Here is a 23,027-nt window from a genome sequence, read left to right as displayed (position 1 = left end):
ATGATCAACACTCAGACCAAACCGTAAGAGCTATGAAGCTGAAATTTTCATAAATAGTAAATAGTAAAAAAACGATTGTATTGTATTTTTTGTTTACCGTCCAATCGGGTTCAAAATCGTTTTCAGAGATCTTTCAAATTTATATCAGGGGTGTTTCACACTTTTCGAAAAATCCGCTCCTCCTTGGTGGAAATGGGGTTCAATGTTTTGTTGGCAGAAGTTTTGCGTTCAAGTTCTTTTCCAAGGATCTTTATGAAAAATCATTTGAGACACTTTTCAGAATCTTCAACGATGGAAAATGCTATTCAAAGATTTGATAGACGAAGGCTTAAGTTTTGTCCCATTTGCTTCAAACGTAATTTCCAATCTGTACATAAAAACTTAATCAATGCGCGTTTCAGCGATTTTGGAAATTCTGTGGAAAAAGGCGAAAATTTGCGACTTTTCTGTGTGCCATCGGATTGGTTTCAGACACATTTACAAAGATCTTTGTGAAAATGTATTTGAAAAGACTATTAAGTTATAAATTATAAATTAAATTTTCCTCGGGCAAAAACTGGTTGTAAAAGAATATCTTTAATCAATCAATAATATTTCAAATATCAAATTATTATTATTAAGCTTTCTGCTTACAAAATACAAAACTCACGCTTCCATCACTAGCTTACATTGTTTATTTGGCTATACATTAACTGAAAGCGAGCATTTCTTAATGACCAAACAATTTGATATGCTAGCCTCTTAATATGCAAATGAATTGCATTTTGTGTGGAGCACTTTAATTATTTTATTTATACACAAGGTTTTCACTAATTGAATTAAACTGTCTTCTGTGTAATTGAGCTTTTACACGTGTTTCTTGCGTAAGTTTGTTTCAGTTTCTCGCCACGGGGCATGTCATGACCTTTGCTTACACTTTGTCTTAGGGCCCAAAGAGAGCAAAAAGAAATTAAAGCTGATTTCGAGTAGCTCTGGTTAAGTGTTAAAACAATTTAATTTCGGCAAGACATGCAAATTAAAAGGTCAAATTTTCTATAAGAAATACTTGAAACGAAATGTTCTTGAAAATAATATGTGTAGGCAGTTTTAACGTAAGCTCCTGATTACGTTTTCAAGTATTAAAAAAAAGACTAAATAAATTAAAAATAAAAATCTCCTATATTAATTAATATTATTTACAATAAAATTTCAAATGGGTCAAAAAATAAATAAATAAAAAAAAAGTAAAAAAAAATTTCGAAAATGTGACATTCCATTTTTAAATAAAACCCAACTTTGACTTATTAAAATATAAATATAAATATAAATTTATTTAAAATATACTTATTATAGTTTTTTCAATGAAGTTATAGAATTTAAATAAAATATAAATTAATGCAAAATTAAAAGAATATCTACAAATACAAATAAAACATTAAAAAATATACAAAATTATTTTCCTAAATATATATATATATATTTTTCTTTTCAATAAAATCATAAAATGTATTTAGCTCTTTAAATAAAAAAAAATAAAATGCAAAATTAAAATTATTTCTACAAATTCTTCTCTCAAAATTGCCTTAAAATAAAATATAAATTAGTACAAAATTTAAAATTTTTCCTACAAATTCTTCTCTCAAAATTGTCTTAAAATAAAATATAAATGAATGCAAAATTAAAATGATTTCTACAAATTCCAATAAAACAATAACAAATTTCTATATGTATATATAGATGTATAAAAAGCTGAATACAGTGCTGGGATCTGTGCCAGCCAGTTCTTGGCTATTTAAGAATCCATGTGTGTTGACTCAGCCTTGAGCTCTGAGTGGAGTTTGTTTGTGTTACACAAAGCTGTTCCATTCATTCAATAATTGAAACTTGCGCATAGATCGAGAAAATATATATGCTATTTATATATATATACACACAGATATTTATATATGTGTGCAGAGCAGGAAATGCAGCGTATGGCAACATTTTAAATGCTCTTGATTTTGTTCTTGTTGTTGTTTGTGCAAACAAATGTATCTGGAGGCACACATTGAGGCATGCTGCCGGATGATTTAGTAGGCGTTGCAACATGCGCCATATGCATGCAGCATGCCCATCCAGAGCTCGCGCAACCACTTAAATTTTAAAAGGCTGCCACAACAGCAACAACAACAACACACACACACACAATCGCAACACACAAGTCAACTTTTTGCCTTGATGCGCAGCGAACTTTTCGCGCCTGCTTTCAAGCATTGCTTAAGGTTTCCTTTTGGAGTGGGCAGCCGTTTGACCGCACCCCCCACCCCTCTCCCCCTACACAAACACACTCCTTACACACACTCCCTACACACACACACTCGTGTGTTCAGCCTCATTGGGGGCAACGCATGCGCAAATTGTGCGCCGGCTGCGCTGGCAATAAATTCATAAAAAATCATTAAGCAGAATTTAAAATCCAAAAGCAAAAGGCACATGTGCACAACATGACAACGATGGGTTATCGAGGGGAGGATCGGGAGGTGTGTCGGGGGCAACAGGGACAACTGGAAAGCTGATGTCGCATTAATTTCAAGCTTAACCGCAGCATTGAACCTATAAATGGTATCTTAAGCGCGCTGCAAACACATAAATTGGACTGAAATCGGAGGCCAGCTTAATGCAGTCATGATATGGGATGCAACCAGGTGCAGCAGCGAGATACGGGAATGTTAGAGAATACCGGAGAGTAAAACGATGACATTTGCTTATTGTTTATTACAGGTAAGCACGGAGCTGATGTGATAATAAGTAGAACCGTATATTTGGAAAAAGAAATGACCAAGCTGTAACAAGATTGGATAGACCTAAAATAAAACTTACTAGTCTAGTAAAAAAATACATTAGGAAGATTGTTAGCAACATCAAGCTAGGCTTTTAACAGATAGATGAGCTTACATAGGCAGGTCCGTCTATCTGCTTCTATGTAAACTAGTCTAGTTATCGTCTTGAAACTTTGCAGGCAGTACATTTGTCAGAACTGTCCAGATCGGACCACTATACCCTATAGCTGCCATAAGAACGATCGGTCCAAAAGTAGATTCTTGTATAAAAAACTTTTTTGTTTGTCTTAATATCTTACTCAAATTCGGCATTTATAGGTCTTATTTTGACCCGTACATGTATGGAAAATCTTATCAATATCGGACCACTATATCATACAGCTGCCATATGAACAATAGGTCGAAAAGTTGGTTCAGATATGAAAACCTTTTTTATGATAACTTGGGCAAACTCGGGCTTTATTAGCTCCATTCTAATCCTTATATAAATGCTAAATATGATCAATATGGGACCACTATATCATATAGCTAGACATATAGGAAAGATCGGTGGAATAGTAGGATCTTATATGGCATAATATTCTATATCCAGAGATATAAACTCAGCATTTTCAAGCTGCAATATTCTCACATATCTGCAAAGGGAAATGTCTATAAGGGTATTAAATCTTGTTTTTTTTTTAATATATTTATCTAACCATATTTATTAGATGCGTTTTTTGGGTAGAGTTGAAAATAAGTACGGTTTTTTTTCAGTAACACATGCAAATGAAAGTTCAAAATTTAATTGTTCTAAGAACACTGTTAAATAATTATAAGACTAGAGTTTAAAGAAAAGCCTGGCTTCAGGGAAATCTGGAAAATCAGCTTTACGAACCGAAACCAAAGGCAGCGCCCACGGCTAGTCTCAGACTTTCCTAAGCTATAGACAGCTAAAATGTAAAGATCAAATGTCGCTAAGCTGTGGAACGTCATGTTTAAAGAATACATGGCTTTTATTATCCCCAGCATATATATGCAATGTTGGGCTTAAGTAAATATGTAGTATGTCTCTTGAAGAGCGCCAAAAGTAATCAAAAAATTTTGCATGCTGCGCATGAACTCCGCGAAGAGACAACAAATGACACCACAAAATAACAAAAACTGAAACGAACCGTGGCGAAGCGAAAACAAAAATTATTTTAATTTTATGCTACGTCTTGTGCATGTTTAAATACCCTAATTGAGGGTATCTTAACTATGACATCTATTTTAAAAATTGGAGTATGTTTTCTTTTTAATATTAGCCAAAAGCTGTCTTAGCTATATTTCTAATGTACAAATTTAATATTATTTTACGCTCTTCATTCGGAGTAGTGTATAGAATCTTCGGTTATTATTTTGACACCATCTTGAAGCGCTACCGAGGCGTCAACAATATTTTGTTTATAAGAGTTGACAGACCAAATAAATGAAGAATTCTGCGTAGGGTGTGGCAAATATGCGCAGCCTGCAAAAACAGACACAGATACGAGATACAAGATACAAGATACACGCTGTAGAGCTATGTATATATATATGCATATATATATATATATATATATTTGAGCATATGAGAAATTTATGTGACATTCGCATTGGAAATTAACAGCGGACCGCTGCAAATTAATGTTGACACTTGTTGGCTTTGCATGTCGCTCGTTTTACTGCTGGAAATAACTCATTAGAATGGCCAAAGGCGGCTCAAGGCTGAACCTGAGGGGTACTTCAACTGAACCCGTCCCCCCACACCCCTCCCCCTCCCTCTATTCTTGATTTGTTGCCCCCTTTTTTGCTGCTGCTCATCTCCTTTGCTGTTAGCTCTTTTTGGCTGGAGAGAAGAAAACAACAGCCTCTGTGTGATTGCAGAAACAAAAGCGAATCTCATTGTTGATAAATCTTTGCCGTGCCCCCATTCCCCCCCCCCCCCCCTGCTCACACCCCGCACACAACACGCGACTTCGTCAAACACATTTGCCCTGCGCAGAAAACTTGAACTTATCGACATGTCTATATCTTTTTTCTTCGGCTGCTTCTTTTCTGCTCGCAGTTGTTTGGCCAGTTGCGCGGCCTCAGCTTGGTCTGGGCCGCAAAAACTCTGAACTTGGTAAGAGAAACATTTTTGTACTTGAAGATTTCTATTTTAGTTACAGAGTTATTTTATACTATACTCTAGTCTTATGCATAACTCGTTACAAGCTGGTTTGTAATATTATAATCGCAAGCGAAACAGGAAAGAGCAATTAACGATAGGTAAATAACTTATATTATTTATAGAAGTTTCTTTAATTGACTACAAAACGTAATTTTCATTTGATATTACAATAATTACTTTTGTATAAGGCAAATATTCTTGATTGGACGGTTTGGTAAAAATATATACACCTCTCTATACACTCAATCAGCCCATTTGAAGAATATAATATAGTATATATATATAATAAATACTAGCGGGTATAACCCGGCCTTGCCCGTGGCACGTATGTTATAAAATCAATGTTCTCAAGCAAATTTGAAATGATTTTGAAACTGATCGGACGGTAAACAAATAACTTTCATACAAACGGTTTCCGCCAATTTACCACTGTTGCGAGTGGAATTTCTCAAATCGCTGAAACACGTATTCATTACATTCTTTTGTAGAGCTTTGAAAATAAGTTTGAAGCAAATCGGACACAACTTAAAACTTCACCCAAAAAATCTTTAAATCGCATTCCCCCCGAAGAAGTTTGAATTTTGCGAAAAGTGCGAAACACGTCTCAAATGAATTTTCATATAGATACTTGGAAATCAATTTGAGCGCGAAACGTCACCCACCAAATCTTTGACCTCCATTTCCACCAAGGAGGAACCGATTTTTCGAAAAGTGTGAAACACCCCTTAAATAAATTTGAACAAAGATCTTTGAAAATAAGTTTGGGGCCGATCGGATGGTAAACAAAAAACTTTCATACAACCGTTTTCCGCCAATTTACCACTGTTGCGGGTGGAATTTCCCAAATCGCTGAAATACGTATTTATTAAGTTCTTATGTAGAGCTTTGAAAATAAGTTTGAAGCAAATCGGACACAACTTAAAACTTCGCCCAAAAAATCTTTAAATCGCATTCCCCCCGAAGAAGTTTGAATTCTGCGAAAATTGTGAAACACGTATCAAATGATTTTTCTTATAGATCTCTGGAAATGAATTTGAGCGCGAAACGTCACCCACCAAATCTTTGACCTCCATTTCCACCAAGGAGGAACGTATTTTTCGAAAAGTGTGAAACACCCCTTAAATGAATTTGAACAAAGATCTTTGAAAATAAGTTTGAGGCCGATCGGATGGTAAACAAAAAAGTTACATACAAACGTTTTTCGCGATTTTTCCACACTTGCGGGTGGAATTTCCCGAAACCCCGTCTTAACGTGCACCTACATCACATAAGGTAGCTACAGTGAAAATTTCAGCTTCCTAGCTCTTACGGTTTGGGCTGTGCGTTGATCACCAATCAGTCAGTCAGTCAGTCAGTCAGTCAGGACAAACAGTTTTATATATAAAGATTATAAAATATATATTAAAATTCAGTTGGGTTTTGATAGTAGCATTTTATTTTGTGACTTGAAATATTAAAAAAAAATAAAATGTTTTTCAAGCACAAATTTATCTTCGGCCGGTTGTTCCTATGAGAGCTTTATGATATAGTACACGGTTGTTTATAAGTTTTTTCCCATTATGTTAAATGCACATTGACATATGAAATTGTTGAGTTTGGCTCTTGAGGCATAAATTGAATACCAGACAGATAAATAATCAGAAGATACATTAGGAATATACAAAAGTTTGTTATTGGTGAGATAGTTTGATTAAATTATAAGTATTAACATACTTAACATTACTTATTTAGTTTTATAATTAGTCGATTTAGTTTTTATTTATCTAAGTACCCGGCTTGGGAGATCGATGGGCTGGATCCTGCGAAGTCTCCGTTGCTTTCTTCAGCAATCTAAGCAATCTAAAGCAAAGAGATATATTACAAAAGCAGACAGATGGGCATTGCTCGTCGTTTAGATGGGGTCAGAGCTGTGACACACTTTCATAATACCCTCTGAAAATCTGAAAGAGGTTAACACTCTTGTTATCTATTTTGATTTGAATGTACTTCTTCGTGTGTACGACTGTTACGACTGATTAGCTTATCTGGCCAGGTCGCTACTTTCTAGCTTGGTCTTTCCGCAATGCCCAATGCCTGATACCTAATGCCAATCCGCTCAAGTCATAACACGCATTAGTCATTAGACATTAGTCACTTATCTGCTCGCTGAGTGGTTAACATTACAACACTTAAGTTAAACCTGGATTTATGCCGGCTGTTGCCATGGCTTAAGTAGAAGCGATCATCGTCTGGCGTTGGACAATTCCGTCCCGCTAACTCTTCGCTCGCCATGGACCACATGTGGTGTTTGTTGTGCACACACACACTTATACACACGCAGCACTATCGCGGATTTCTCCCCATGTTCTGGCAAATGTTTGCCATTTGACAACAGCAGCCAGCTTGTGTTTTCTCCAATCGGTCGCTGGCGATCTTTGGGTTTCGGGCCCGGCAACATTTCTATTATTTATACCAGTTCAGCACCAACTTTTGGTGCTCTGCCACTTTTCACACTTTCCATATGCCCGGGCTGGCTGTTGAAGCGTGCGGCTCGTGTAGCAATTAAAAATAATTTGTTTGTCTTGTTTTGTGTCAAAACTCACGAAAATACATCATAATAATAATAATAATAATGTTATTAAAGGAGCGGGGAGGATAAATAAATGTGGAAATCAGTTGAATACATTCATATAACTCTTAACGATTGAGATAAATAAATATATCTTAAAGTTTAACGCTGGGCAAGCAGATTGCTTGCACTTAAACCAGTTGGGAATTCGAAGCGCAAGCCGAATTTTCAGTTAGTTTAATGCTGGGCAAGCAGATCGCTTGCGCTTGAATCAGTTGGGAATTTGAAGCGCAAGCCAAATTTTCGGCTAGATTAGAGCTGTCATTCAAAGAACTTTAGAAGTGCTCATTGACATAATTTGTTTATCTTGTTTTGTGTCAAAACTCAGGAAAATACATCATAATAATAATAATAATGTTATTAAAGGAGCGTGGAGGATAAATAAATGTGGGAATCAGTTGAATACATTCATATAACTCTTAACGATTGAGATAAATAAAGATAACTAATAGTTTAAAGCTGGGCAAACAGATCGCTTGCGCTTGAACCAGTTGGGAATTTGAAGCGCACTCTGAAATTTTCGGCTAGATTAGAGCTGTCATTCAAAGAACTTTAGAAGTGCCCATAGACATTAACTTCCGACACGAAACCTTCACAGATATGTAACTGGTTATTGCCTGTGCCTCAAGTCGAGTAGCTCTTGAAAATGTACAGATTTTAGCCCGGCTCGCGTTCGATTTTGATTGAAAGGCAAATAAGCTGCTGCCGTTTCAATGAAAACAAAACCCGGGGGATGGAAATCGAATGAAAATCCATTTGACGACGATGACAGCGGCGACAACAAAAACAACAACAGCGACAACAAAGCGAATAAATCATTTGCGTAGACAGAAATGCAAATCTTTGCAGATTAAAAAGCACAAAAACAATGCCGCATAAATAAGCATCCAGCGTCTCGAGACGGCTAAAAATTAAAACCTAAACCTGTCAAATCCACGCTATCGTGAAGATAAGGCCCGTCGACTCCGGCGTCTATCGTATTGGAGCTCGGAGCTCGGAGCTTGGAGCTCGGACCTCGTCCGCATCTCATTGAATGCGTTTCCACTCTGCTCGTGTTGGCTGTGTGAATATTTGTTTTAATTAAATGCCAATCGATGTACGTAATTGCAGCACATTAGGCAAAACCATCGTATAGCTAAAATGCCAGACGTGAGTATTATCTGCTTTAATTGAAATCGAAGCTGACATTAATTGACTAACCCGATAAGCTGGCAGTTGAAAGTCGTTTGTCCATGTATCTGTAGGCTCGAGGTACTGTCAGATATATATCTGGCCAGCAAACTGTTTGCGTGTTAGTTAAGAGTATCTAAATGCTTTAAATAAAGCCCACAAGCGGCACCAAGATACCCTGTAATTCAGTCAATAATAGCTATAAAGGCGACACTTTTTCTATGAATTATAAAATATTTAAAAAAATATTTATTTAATGCGTTTGCTAAATATTTCTATAAAAAGTGCGTTTTTAATTTATATAAAAAATTACAAAATAATGCAAATATTTATTAAATGCGTTTAGTAGATATTTCCCAGCAAAAATTCATAATAATTAAAAACCTGTTGATAAATTTTAACAAAAAACTGCAGCTGACGTCAATTAACATAGCGAACGTTCATAACAATAAACTGAATAGTCTGCAAATGTTATTGAAATTAGTAATTACAGTAATTATTATCATTATTGTTATTATTCATGCCGAAAACAAAATAAATAAATAAAAGCAAAATGCGGGACCTTGACTTCAAATTGTTACTTGCCAATAATTTGGCGAAACAGGCCCCTAAATATGATCTTAACATTTGCATTTGAAATTCGTTTGCAATTGAAGGTCGCCTGTATCTGAATATCTTAAGCTGTATGCGAGTAATAACTCGTATCTACATAGATATTCGTTATGGTAATTAAACTTGCCACAAAGGCACAAACTTTGTTGATCTAAGTCAGGTTCAACTTGAGTTTGAGCAGTAAGACAACAAATGTTGGGAAAGGTCAATGATACGGCTTCTCTTCAAGTATTTCCTATGGGGCGTTGCTGCACCTAATGATCACCTGAGGCACCTGTACCGCAAAGGTAAAGGTCATCAAGTTACTTGTAGACTATAATAAAAATAAATAAAATAAATTAGGGTAAAGATTTAGCTAATTTATTGTTATAATAGAGAGGAACTTATTCTGGCTTATTTCTCTCTCTTTCTCTCTCTCTCTCTCTATCTATCTCTTTCCCTCTGTCACATTATTTTATATGAATAAATGCCGTCAACAGTCAAGTGTCCCATAGATCCCACACACACACACACACACACACACGCACACGAATATTTGATCAATTTAATTAATGTTCGTTTCGTGCTGCATTGCAAATTAATCAAAATAGTTAATTAATTGACAAAATTGCATATTGAATAATGCACTTTACGGCTTTAACAACAATTTATTATGCTTTGCATTTTGCATTTTGCATTTTGCCGATGCAAATCGCTGTCGCCAACGTGCAAATTGTCTGGCAAGTAATATGCCACCGGGTATATGTATATATGATCGAGTCGATCGACTCGATCGATGTGTGGGCTGCAATTAGAAGGTCGCCTTTGTGGGGTCCATAAATTCCGAATGGCCATAAAGTTGCCTTTTGAATGGGGCACCGAGCTTTGTTTCCCTGGCAGAACAATTGAACAATGAAATCTAACGCTGCAAACAATTGAAATTCATTTTTGTAGACAGCGACAGTCATTTAAGAGCCGACTCCTTAAACATCAATAAAAGTTGATATTTAGTAGAAAATTACTTAAAAGCTTGCTCGCTTCTCGAAACCAAACCTGTAATATTTTTCTATAAAAACTAAATGTCAAATTTAAACATTAAATTTACATTAAATACTCCACAGTTGTATATTTCTTTATTATTAATATCGTAACATATATTCTTTAGATATATATATACATATACATACATATATATGTGTATAAATCTCAGGAATGCATCATTATTTGCACGAGAGTATTGTTATTATCTCGGCATGCGATCGTGGCGTGCAATTAGAAAATTTATCGATTATCGAATAGTTGCTGTTCATATAGAAAATCTATCATTTTAGCCCACCTCTGCAACCCTGTCAACCAGTGTTGGCGAGTGGCGAGTGCATGCAACATTTCATGCAAGAATTCTCAAAACCTGAGTTCGTGCTCTTGGCCAGATGCACTCATTAATGCATAATTGTACACAATTAGCTGGGGGGCCAAAGCCGGCGGGGCGGCCGCAAAGATTGAGCTAATGGCGATGCTGGAAATTGCCAATCAATGGGAATTGCAACAATTTGCCCAAGCCCAAAACCGCAAAAGAAAAAAAAACTTTCAGATAGATGCAGATACGAGCAATTGTTTGTAATCGATATCTGTGAGTGCCAGATGCTTGGGCTGGCTGTTGGTAAGTGGGGTGCGGGTTCGATTCGGTACCTGAGTACACTCAACAAGTACTCGTATTTGCTCTGGTTTTCTTTTCATGTCGCCATAAAATGCAACGCGTGAGCGATTTTCCTTGCAACGTTGTTTGTTTAAACTTTTAACGCTTTTCGGCTTGACTTGATTTCGGGGCGTTCGCAAATACAACAACAACAACAACAACAGCAACAGTGAGAGCAACAGCCATAACGACGTTGAACTCGTTTTCCCACGTTGGAAATTCTTCAATTTACATGCCACAAATGCGCAATCACAACTGACACCTTTTCAGATGTCGATAGATAGATACACATATGTATATACTGCACTCACCTCAGACACACGTACAATATTTGTGTCGAAATCGCATTGAAAAGTTGATTTTTTCATCAACACTAATCTAGGCAACATATTAACTAAGGCCTTCAACACAACAAAATATTTTCTGATTTACAAAAGTTATTAAATACCAAAATATAAACATATTAGATTTTTAATACGAAAAGCTCAATGAAATTATAGAATTTATATTATTTTGAGATTAAATACCAAAATATAAACATACTAGATTTATAATACGAAGAGCTCAGTGAAAGTATAGAAATTATATTAATTTTAGATTAAATACCAAAATATAAACATGTTACGAACAGCTCAATGAAATTCTAGATTTTATACTATTTATAAATTAAAAACTTTTATTAAATACCAAAATAAAAAAATATATTAGATTTATAATACGAATAGCTCAATGAAATTCCAGATTTTATACTATTTTTAAATTAAAAAATGTTATTAAATACCAAAATATAAACATATTAGCTTTATAATACGAACAGCTCAAGAAAATTATAGAATTTATATTATGCACTACGTTGGGTTACAAAATGTCTTTCAAACCCCGCTTTTTGATAGTTCCTTATTTCTAATATAATAGAAATTTGTAAAATATAAGTTGATAAAGAAAAGAAATCCACATTTTATATATTTGTACAACAATCCCACGTTCCCAAAAACCTAATATGCTTAGCCTGCATGCGAATCATTGAATAAGTACAAAATGTACAAAATCATTAAGAAAACAACTGGGAAGATCTTTGACGTGAACATGCCTAAGCTGAATCCAAAATAAAATTGGCGAAAATGCTACGAATAACATAAAAAAGTGAGTACATTCAAGAAGCGTGTGACAAAAGTAGAAATAAAAAAAAACAAAATTAAAAAATCATTGTAAGAAAGCGAATAAAATAAACAAAGCGCAAAAACATAAAACTGACAACAAATTTGAAACAATTTTCTTTGTTTGCAAATTCAAATTTGTTGTTATTCAGTTGATGAGTGGCAAAATTAAAAGTGCTGATAAATAAAAACAAAAACAAAAGTATTTCAATATGTCCATAATTAGTGCTTTGCTTAAATTTGTGTTAATTCATACGAGTCAGTAAGTCATTTATTGAAGTTCCGTTTGAACTGGTTCCGCCTGGCATCGCCCCATAAAAGCCTCGCGTGCTGCTCTTTCCGGTCGCCACAAAATCCGTGTCAGAAATGTTTTCAAAGTCAACAAATTCGAAACCGGACCCACATCACATGAATATTTAAACCAAACACTAATTTTTGTTTTGTTGTTATTTTTTTCAATTTTTTATACAAATTTCAAACGCGTTACTTAATTGCAGAGCTTGATCTTCTCCGTAGATCCGAGCCTGGCCGCGGGTTCAGTCAACTCTGAAATACATTAATCCGTGGATAAACAACGGCCAGCGAGGCATAAAAAAAAAGTAACCAACTTAAGCATATCACTGACATTATGATAAATGCGGCTCGACTCGTTAAATCAAAGCAAACTCTTTTTTTTTCGCCAATATTTTTATTTTTAATGTTTGCCAAGAGTGAGAGTGGCCGTGACCATGTTATGCGCTTTGGATTTGAGCATAGACAAACATGTTTTATGTTAATTAGTCTCTATTCATACTATTTATTTTTCAGTTCACAAATCATAATTAAGCTGTACATCCCGTTGTCGGAATTTGCGGCTTATCTTATTTGGTGCAATAACTTGTGGCTACGTATTTGCCGAATTAAAGATTTATGATCATCCGTACTATATAGAGACATATATGATTGTTAATGGCTTTTGGGTTTTTGGCAACAAACTAGCAGCGACATTGAACATAATGTTTATTAATGGCTTCCATGCGAAGGTTGATTAACTGATTTTATAGAAATTTTGGTTGTGGCATTTTTTTGGCATTTGCTAAAATAATTGGATTATTGTTGGGAAATCAAAAAAAAAAAAGAAAAAAGAAAGCTCGCACAAGAGATAATAATTTAAATAATTAATTTTTGAATATTTACGCTTGGATAGAAAACTTAAAAATAAAAAAGAGCTTCAAAGATTGTTGAATTTTATCGAATCTGCAAATTATAATCCATGCATTTTTGAGAGCATAGGAGTATGGGGAAATGCGAGAGTTTCTACATTTTAAATATTATTTATTCTTTATGTATAAATATGTAATCCTTAGAGACTTCAAGTGACATGTATATTTATATTTTACTGGCGGGTTTTACCCGGGCTTGCCCGTGGCACCCAGTTACCATCCGTGAAAAATTTAATTCTATTCGTACTATCTTGAAAAATAAACTTTCGTTCGTAAAACTTTTTACACGCATTTTCCACCCAAGACCCGTGAAACCATTCCGATCGTAAGCAAAAACAGTTTCACAGCTGCGAATTTGATTGCCTAAATCACTCAAACACATATTTACTTAGTTTTTATGTTGAGCTTTGAATAAAGGTTTAATGCCGATCGGACAAAACTTATAACTGCTCTCCTATATGCTTTCACCCGGATTTCTCATGCAAGAGGGGAATTTTGTGAAAACTGTGAAACACGTCTAAAATGAATTTTCACAAAGATCTTTGAAAATGATTTTGAAGCTGATTGTGATGGTAAACAAAAATGTTGCATACATGCGTTTTTCGCGAATTTTCCACACCAGCGGGTGGAATTCAGGACAAGCCGTTTATTTATATATAGAAAATAGAATTATGTTCCTGTTGTTTGACTCTGCATTCATATAGCATACTTCTGGGTAGATTTGGTTATTGAAGAAAACATTTTATTGGTGCTACGTGATTTTCTTTTGGCGTCGCATTCTGAACCAGTTTTGCGGGGCGTTTTTGAAGTCGTCGTATTTCTACATATCGCTTAACTTGCATATATAACTCTGTCTGATAACTCAACTGCTTTTTGCACAGCACATTTCAATTGCAAAAATGCATTCATCAGCATAATTAAGTCGTCAATAACTGCCGTCTATGTGAAGTGGACAATTTATGTCATTAGCAGGCGAACGTGGAGAAGGCCTCCAGCTACAGCTCTGCCGGGCAGCGACTCGTCTGCCACATTGATTTATCAGGTACAGCATGTAGCATGCTCATGCTAAACTATATATATATATATTACATAACCGGCAACAATGTATACCGTTATTTGGCTCGTTAATGAGTAGAGGCTAGCAGAGAGAGAGAGAGAGAGGGAGAGACTTGGGCTCATCTGTGGGCATTGCACGTAAGCAGCGAGAGCAGATGACGACCCAGAAGGCAAGACAAGACCCAGAAGCACAAAGAAGAAATGTGCATATTTAGATAAGAATGTAATGTGGTCGGAGACTCCGGACACAGACACATGCGGATCAGAGCTCGCACAGTGCCAGCCAAAAGTTGGCGGCCAAGGAAAGCCAAAGCGAACAATTTCAGTTTCGGGCATGTGCCATGTACAACATGCACTCAACTTGCAACTGGTTCGTAAGCTGAGCGGGGCCAGGGGCAGGGGCAGGGGCAGATTCTAGGCTTTGTCTGAGTCGTCAGTCGGGTTTTATTTTTTTTTCGTTTGGCATCGCCTTAAGCTCTGAAATGGGTCAATTTAGTGACAAGCGATGGCGTTGCGATCCAATGCCACTCGACAAGACATAGTCTACCATCTATTCGAGGAGCGACAAGCTTCTTGTAGATGGAACTGCATCTTGGATTTGGCGCACAACAATCAACAATCATTGTAAATGGACTTTCCTTTATGTGCTCAAAGGAATGTTCAGATACGAAAATCTTAAATATTTATTGATTTTATAATAAGTATTCGAAGCTGGCTTTTTAAAATTCTTCTCAAATCTAACAAAAGATACAAATTGTCGATGGTGCGGTTTGTTTTGCCAAAGTCCGAAAATAATTCGAGTTCGAGTATTCGTTCAGTTTTGGTTGGATCGGGTTCGAGCTGGTTCGGTTGACAAAGACTCGCTAATGTAACAAGAAATTATTACTAGCAATCATATATTTTCAATGTGAATAATTTATAGTCTTATAATCAGTTTCTTAGTTGCATTTTATACAACTTCCAGGAAGCGAATGCATTATCTGCATGATGATTCAAGTGCACAATTTAAAACTACCCGTTGTTATTATCAAGCCGTTGTGTAGTACATGTGCACTTGACACCACGTTCAACCCGATAGGTGAAACCGAATTGTGTACTTCAGATAACACTTTTATCATAGCCGAGATTTATGCTGGAATTGCGGCTTATTTATAGGTGGGCGTAAACAAAACATAAACTTGGTTGAAATATTTTATATTTTATCAACGGAGAAACTATCCACCCACATCCCGGCCGGACACAGCTTTGCACTCGGACTTGGTGTAATCAATTAAGTCCGAGAATTATGGGACTGTCGAGGGCAATGTCGATTGGCATTGAAGTGCCGGGTGCGCTGGGCGTGGGTGCCACAGCCAGTGCCCCGCCATAGGTTCCCAGCTAGGAAGTGTAAACATTTTATTGCATTGCTTTTTGCTGTTTTGGCCGAAAAACGAAATGCAAGAGGCGGAAACTTCAAGGCGTAAATAAATTAGAGCAACATGGCCGAGCCTGGGAGCTGAGAGTCTTACTTATCAATCGAACAATTATATTTTTTTAGCCAGCCACCGAAGGTTTCCAAGCGACCCACTCGCTTTGGCCAGCCACGCAAACTGGTCACGAATCTGAATATAACGAAGCCCATGAGATTGGGCCAGCTGCGCGATCCCAAAGATGATGCCAGGCTAAACGCCTTTACCTATTAATATAACCCACTTTTATGCTCGTGCCGCAGCTCAATAATAAATGAAACCCACTCAGAGACTACGAAAAGAAAGGATAAAGTTTAAGAGAGTTATCGAATTAATGCAATCAATTGCAGTCAATTTGTGGAAATATCCCATTTAAGTTGCAAGTCAAAATGTTAATTAGATATACAAGATGTTCGCTTACAACGACTTTCAATCTTAACTTTCGTGTTCGACGGGCTTATCTATGGATTGATAAAGTAACGGATCTTTTATGATAAAGAACAACCGAAGCTTTAGTCGCTATTTAAATATCTGTTGAACTGTTCAAGATTTTAGTAGGTTCTTAATATAAGTCGAATAATATATGTTCATGCCTTGAACAATTAATGTTGCCTAGGTCACGTTTTCAATGCATATACAGATTTTATGTTTAGATAATAAATTTTAAAAATGGAACATAAAATAGTCATATATAATTTTAGTATCTACATATGCTTGTGGTTTTTACTTACTTATCGTAAGTCCTGTACTATTGTGGTAGCTTTTGATATGTCGATGATATCTTACAAAAAAATTCAATAGGTTTCACTTAAACAGTTATTTAAATATTATTTACAGCTTGCTTTCGTTTTATATTTGGTTAAAAGCAACACTTCAAAACTTGTTCGAAGCACATGGAATACGCATTGTTAAGGTAAGTTCACTTTAAATAGACAGTTGTTATTCACTATTAATATTTTATAGGTTTTAATAGATTGTCAAAGTCACAAAAACGGAAAAAATTGCACAAAATAAGCCACGACGAGCGCGTCAAAAACGAACGAGCCTGAAACGGCGACTGAAACTGAACCGGAGCTGAGCTTCAAACTTTGAGCGCGTGAGCTAACACAAACGCACGCACACACGTGCGCCTTCTCGATTGCTCTCTTTTTCGCTCTCTCTCTCTCTCTCTCTCTCTCTGTGTTTGTGTATGTATGTGTGGGAGTGGAAAACCAGTTTGTTTGAGTTTAACTGCCTGCCACATGTGGCAAATGTGTGTGTTTGCTTGTTGCGCTTGTTTCGTTGATCTACCTCTTTTGCGTCTCTCTTGTCTTGCGATCGCTCTCTCGCTCCCTCTCTTTCTATTGTTCGCGCGCTGCACGTTTTATGCTGCTTTGCCAGCAACTTTTTAAATTAAAAGCCAACAGCGTCGGTTTTTTGTTTTAATTCTTTTTCTTTTCGTCATTTTGTCGTTTTTCTTTCTTCTTCTGCTTTGTTTGTCACATAATCAAAACAAACGCGCTTTTCGATCACGATGCGTTCTTTGTTTTTGTTTTGACTTCTGGTTGTTCTTGCTGCTGTTGTCGTTTCTCGTTATTCGCTTACGTTTTGTGCCTACTCCGCAGCTCATTAACTTTTTACAGCTACTGTTTCTTCTCTTTGGACGAGTACGTAATTAATTTGATGGCCCCGAATTGCTAGAAGCGCGCATAGCCGCCCAGATAAGCCCCAACCCCAATGTATCGCTCCATTCGAGGCAGCCGTAAATTGCCTTGCGTCAAATCAAATTAGTTTCAGAGTTCAATCTGCCCATTCGGAGAGCATTAGCAGCTGATTTTTGTGCTCAGTTGAATCTTTATCTGCTTGACCTTACAAGAGTTGTTCCCACTCTGGTCATTTAATGATTTTCACAGTTAGATTCATGAATTGATAACGGTTAACAAATTATTTGTTTTATAAAAGTATGTTATGTTCGTTTTTTTTATTACATTCAAAACTTTAGTGAGCAGATAGAGTATTTATAGCAATTTTTAACCCTACTTTGTTCTTTATCAGATGTTCCAAATCAAGTGGCGTTCCATGCCATTTATTCCTAACCCTATATAATAATAATATCATATGCAGTTATATGTAAAAACTCCGCCTGTAAAGGCCCAAGCTGGTTTGGGAACGTTTCAGTTGTGCCACATTTATGTAGATTTTGTTGGGCTTAAGTAAACATATCTTATCTAGTGGTGCCACCCACACAGGCCGAAAAAGCAACGTTTGTACAAGGTGGGCGGGCAGTAGATGCGCTTTACATCTAGAGATGTGCGTTCAAATGGGAGTTGGTCTCGTGACACGAGCGAGAACAAATCGAATGAAAGCTAACTGCAGCTTTCAATGATATGCCCAGTGCAAAAGCAGAAACCAGTTAAATTAAAGCACGAGCAATACAAGCGACCCACGTCAAAAAGGGACATGGCAAACATAAATGCAATTGAGAGACATGCCCATGGATGCCTATGGGATATGCAACATGTCAGCAGCGACAGGCGGCAGGCCAAGCGGAGCTTTGGCTGAGCTCAGCCTGCTCATGACAACCTGCAATCAAGCGCCAGCAGGCAGGCAGCAGAGGTTGCAGTCAAAGCCAAGCCTGGCCGGGGCACGGCCATCATCAACATGCTGCATGCAAGCGCGTAGGCAACAACCATCATTGCAACAATGACGCGACATTTGTACGAGGCTTTAACTTAAATTATGCGCCAAACAAATAAGGTCTCGCCAGCGCCATAATGATGCCAATGCATGGGCCATAATCAAATTGCCAGTTGCCAGTTGCCGCAACATTTCGATGTCGCCAGTTGCACAAAGTCATGGTCGTGGCGGCTGTTGTCTTCCACATGCCCCCCCTTAACTAATGTGGCTGAGACAACAGCAAAACGAACGGTCACAAAGAAAAAAAACTGCCAACAACCGCAAGAAACAATTAAGTCTGTGTGGAGCATTGTGAATAGCTGCAGCGAGCGCATCCAGGCTTGTACAAATTTATTTTGTGGCATGCCACCAATTGTACCAAACAACAGCAGCAGCTGGTTTATATCAAATCAGCCACGTGCCATAAAATTCAGCACCTGTGGCCTCCAATAAAGTTTAATTTTTCGATTAAGTGACAATTTAAGTGCTAAGTTTTGGGCCAAAAGCAGCTGCGTGCACAGAGCCCAACCAAGCACGAGCCATACCTTTTTCAGCCGGCCAAAATCAAGGGGGACAAAAGCAGGGCCACAGCTCAGATGCTCTTGCAAAACCGGTTGCAGGGTGCTTCCACAGGCAATGCACAATTAGGCTGACTGACGACGGCCTGCAAGTCGCTGTCAGTTCTCGGTCAGACAGCGCTTCAAGCTGAAGCTGAAGCTGTTGGTGCTGGTGAAACAAACACAGGCCTTGGGGTTCAGCTGTTCAATTCACTAAAAGATGGCACAGCTACCCATTAGACATAATCGTAGCGCAATTGTCGTTGATTGTTGTCGTCCGTTTTTCCTTGTGTTCCTCTTTTCCAGCCATCGCCAAATGTAGCTGATTAGCTGAAATGCGTGCGAATCTTCATAGACTCGATGACAATTGAAGATGTCAGTAATTTATTTAGATCAACTAAACAATCTATGTATGTAGTTACTTGTCTTGCCCTACTTACAAAAGTAAAAATCATTTAAAGAGTTGTGTGACTTAATTTAAGATAGAATACGACAAAATTTTAAAGTTATGAATTGAAAAGAACGCGAATAAATACTATGCATGATCAAAGCATTTTTTAAATTCAATAACGCGCCATATGCTGTTTATCGAATCAGAACCAGTATTTGCCGTTTTCAGACAAATGAATTTTATCGAAATGTTATCGAAAGTGCTTCAAACGACATACATATGTGTTGTAAAGAACCAAACTAAAACCAGCAGCTGCGGGCTTGCAGTAAATTCAACAAACAAAAATAATATTTATTTCCTCGGCATAATGAGATCCAACAATGGGCAGCAGACCGTCCAACGCTATCGGGTCATCAACAACAATAGGAAACAAAAAATTATAGGCAAAGCCGGCTTATCGACATCCCAAAAGCAGTCCAACAAACGATTCATCCAAACAAAGTTAAGAGGTAGAGCGACGCGGAACTTGTCGCCTCAACACGAATATCAGGAAGACGACCTGTCCCCGTTGAGTGATATTGAATATCTGACAGAACCAGAGGCATGCTCCCACTTCCAATGCAAAGAAATTAAAAACTAACACTTTGTCCTTACAGCGGGATCAAGCCGACAATCAGGTACGCGCATTCCAGTCGATTAATTCCACGGTGCGCCCGCTGCTCCAGCTGTTTTCCGAAGATTCTTGTTCACCTAAAAAGAGCGCTTCAGCACTTCACAGTACAACAGTACAGGAAGCGTTGCATGACAAGCGGCAATTAATATACAAAAATATTCCTCTTTCCTCTGAAGAGGAAGATGAAGACACAGCCTCACTGCAAGAAGAAGAACGTAATTTATTTCTGGAAGATGAGGCCATAGTTGCATGCCCTAGGTTAGATACTCTCAGTCGGTTTGAATGGTCGCCAAAATCAACCAATATATTCCTGGACTTATGGGAAAAGCACTTAAAGGACATACGAGGGCCGCTAAAAAAATCCCACATACACAAAGAAATGGCTGAGGAAATGAGCGAATATGGACCAACTCACCGGGAAATTAAAACAAAAATGGACAACATGTCTAGAAAATACAGGTTAACATATGTTTGTGTAAAGTAGCTTACCATAACTGCAACATTGCTTCTTCATTTTAGGTTGGAAATGAAAAAGATTAAGGCTGGAAAACCAACCAATTGGCGGTATTTTAAGAGAGTTCAAGCTCTGTTAGTTGGAACGCCGTCTGTTGATTTTGAAGAAATCATTTTTGATAATACAGGTAATAAGTAAAGTCGGACGCACCTTTGGCATTCATTCATTATTTAAACTTCCAAACTCAGAGTCTTCAACATTTTTCAATGCGGACAGCAGCGACGCGGAGACCGAAGCCAACAATATGTCAGAGGACAAGGAGCCGGAACAGGAGACAACACCAGCTGCAGAACCTGAGCAAGTACCAGGGGAAGAAGAACGCGTAGATAAAACTGTAGAACAGACCCCAACGGTATTACCAAGATCGCACAGGGATGATTTTTATAATACACCAAGAGGAGAGCCAACAGATCGAATGCTGCAAATTGAAGAACAGAAGTTGGCTGTCGAAAAACAAAAACTACAGGTCATGAAGCATATATCCAGAGAACTAACATCGATCGGTCAAACGTTAACTGAGCTGCTTAGAAATGCAAAATAGTATAATAAAAATCGAACATTGATAAAAGTATTTATATTGTTGGTTTGCTAGAATATATTTTTAAGTTCTGTACAACGTCTATCTAATAAATGCAATGACTGCCTCGAAAGCTGTATTATCATAATTTATATAATATTGTTTTATTTTTTTAATCTAAGCTTTTAATTATAGCATAAATATAAAATATAAATACCTCAAATGTTTGCGATTGTAGAGTTGGGCTATTTAACGCATTTTTCCACGTCCGCGCCAACCCACATTTTCTTCTGGTATTTTAGTATTTTTTTTTGGCTTTGCGTATTTTTGCGATAGCCAGTAACAGCCACACTGATTCGCACGCAATGGCAAAGCCTGTAAAACAAGCAATGTTTATTATAAATGTTCAGGAAGAGGAGGCAAAATGCACCGAATCCCAACTAGATATATTACTTAAAATCCATGACGGCCAGTACCGGCTAGTGAAAAAGAACAAACGCAGCTCCGTTTGGAATGTGTACCGAGAAATCGCTCGTCCGGATGGCACCAAGTTAAAATGGAGATACTATTGCTTGGGCTGCAAGCGAGTAATGCAATCAACTGGAGGCACTACATCTAATCTGCGCATACACAAGTGCCATGTTCGTTATCTGAAACAACACGGAAAAGTTGCTGAAACGCCAAAGACACAACACAGCAGCAGCAAATTGCAAAGGATGCCGGTGACGGCAAGCAAGAGGCAAATGCAAATGTACGAGGAGCTCAACGATCCAAAGGCTGTTGAATACAGCGATGAGGAAGAAGAATATGAGGAAGTGGACATTCCAGCTGCTACACATTCAGAGGTGAGTGCCAGAGCAGGCCAATCTGGAGTGTTGCTTTAGCTTACGTGTTTTCGTTTCAACAGATTGAGCATATTGAGTCCCCAGAAACATCACTTGCACCCAATGAGCGACCGCTTCTGAAGTTATTTTCCGAGGATGAAGCCTGGTCACCTGAACTGACCGAAGAGCAAGCCATTGAAATAGATCATGTGACTGAAGATGTATCGCAGGAATTCGTCAAGGAGACAATCCGGCCGAATTCCTCAAGCCTCATTCACATCGACGCCAGTGCGATATCCGAAGCTGAAAGTTACGCCCGCGCCTGGGCGCATGCGTTCCTCAAATTAAGCGAAGAGCAGAAATTTTATGCGAAACGTTCGATTGACGAGCTCCTAGTTCTGGGACGCTTGGAACGCTTGAACATATCAACAGTAACATCGTTGACAACCAGCTTATAAGGCTTGAAGTAGCCATTCTTAACATGGTCTAAATAGGTTTAATTGAATTAAATTAATTTTTATCCCCTCCTTAAATAATCCCTTAATAAAATGTAATTAATTTTTAGTTTGATCTGTGAAAGTTGTTAACCATTTGCAATGCAATACTTTTGTTCATGGTTGGAATTGTTTTCAATTCTATTAGTGCCGGTTATCAGACAGATACGAATGATGGTCGCTTATCAACAACGTTAATATTAGCTACGAAATCTCGAAATTAACTAATGAAACATTGCATATTGAATGGATCGAAATTTTGGTTTTGTTTACCTGAGTTATATTAGGCCAACAGTTATACTAAATCTTATCTACATGAAGAAAAAATTATTTTATGTTATGTGCGTTATAGATTATGAAATGCGTTTAATATTTTTCAATTTTTTTATTTTTTCCAATATATTTTTTAGTTTTTTTTTTAATGTTTTTCTTTGTTGCATTTTGCATTTTGTATATACTTTTCTTTGCTGTGAATTACAAATTGTTTCTGTCATCTGCTTTCG

General features: G+C 37.2%; 3 protein-coding genes across 3 annotated transcripts in view; 2 read left to right on the top strand and 1 right to left on the bottom strand.

Annotated features, from left to right (window-relative positions):
- The window catches only part of Sema5c (Semaphorin 5c), a 45,182-nt gene extending 28,309 nt beyond the window's left edge, over window positions 1–16,873 (bottom strand). The window contains exon 1 of the mRNA XM_064689139.1: window positions 16,631–16,873. The gene's annotated coding sequence lies outside the window, so the exon portion shown is untranslated. The remainder of the gene's footprint in view (window positions 1–16,630) is intronic.
- A 2,682-nt stretch (window positions 16,874–19,555) lies between these two features.
- On the top strand, window positions 19,556–21,339 carry vers (versatile). Its single transcript, XM_064689175.1, has 4 exons — window positions 19,556–20,103; window positions 20,159–20,634; window positions 20,695–20,816; window positions 20,878–21,339. Exons 1-4 carry the CDS (start codon window positions 19,690–19,692, stop codon window positions 21,228–21,230), a joined length of 1,365 nt encoding a protein of 454 aa, XP_064545245.1. The 5' UTR covers window positions 19,556–19,689; the 3' UTR covers window positions 21,231–21,339.
- A 210-nt stretch (window positions 21,340–21,549) lies between these two features.
- Window positions 21,550–22,594, top strand: LOC135433202 (uncharacterized). The gene is made up of 2 exons (XM_064689199.1): window positions 21,550–22,051; window positions 22,114–22,594. The coding sequence occupies exons 1-2, from the start codon at window positions 21,572–21,574 to the stop codon at window positions 22,486–22,488; spliced, it is 855 nt and encodes a 284-aa protein (XP_064545269.1). The 5' UTR covers window positions 21,550–21,571; the 3' UTR covers window positions 22,489–22,594.
- Window positions 22,595–23,027: the final 433 nt, after the last annotated feature.

This window comes from Drosophila montana, unplaced genomic scaffold, assembly GCF_035044405.1.
Source record: "Drosophila montana isolate Dmon_TW-CO22-7 unplaced genomic scaffold, ASM3504440v1 contig_3217_1, whole genome shotgun sequence".
In the NCBI taxonomy this organism is placed as follows: Eukaryota; Metazoa; Arthropoda; class Insecta; order Diptera; family Drosophilidae; genus Drosophila; species Drosophila montana.
Note: the sequence above shows the minus strand (reverse complement) of the source record. Positions and strands in the feature narration are given on the sequence as shown.

Bases quoted from the DNA above. Each gene is read 5' to 3' on its own strand.
- vers (XM_064689175.1), top strand. From the start codon at position 19,690: ATGCTGTTTATCGAATCAGAACCAGTATTTGCCGTTTTCAGACAAATG. The intron at 20,104-20,158 runs GCATGCTCCCAC...TTGTCCTTACAG, and splicing joins AATATCTGACAGAACCAGAG to CGGGATCAAGCCGACAATCA. The intron at 20,635-20,694 runs GTTAACATATGT...TCTTCATTTTAG, and splicing joins AACATGTCTAGAAAATACAG to GTTGGAAATGAAAAAGATTA.
- LOC135433202 (XM_064689199.1), top strand. From the start codon at position 21,572: ATGGCAAAGCCTGTAAAACAAGCAATGTTTATTATAAATGTTCAGGAA. The intron at 22,052-22,113 runs GTGAGTGCCAGA...TCGTTTCAACAG, and splicing joins CAGCTGCTACACATTCAGAG to ATTGAGCATATTGAGTCCCC.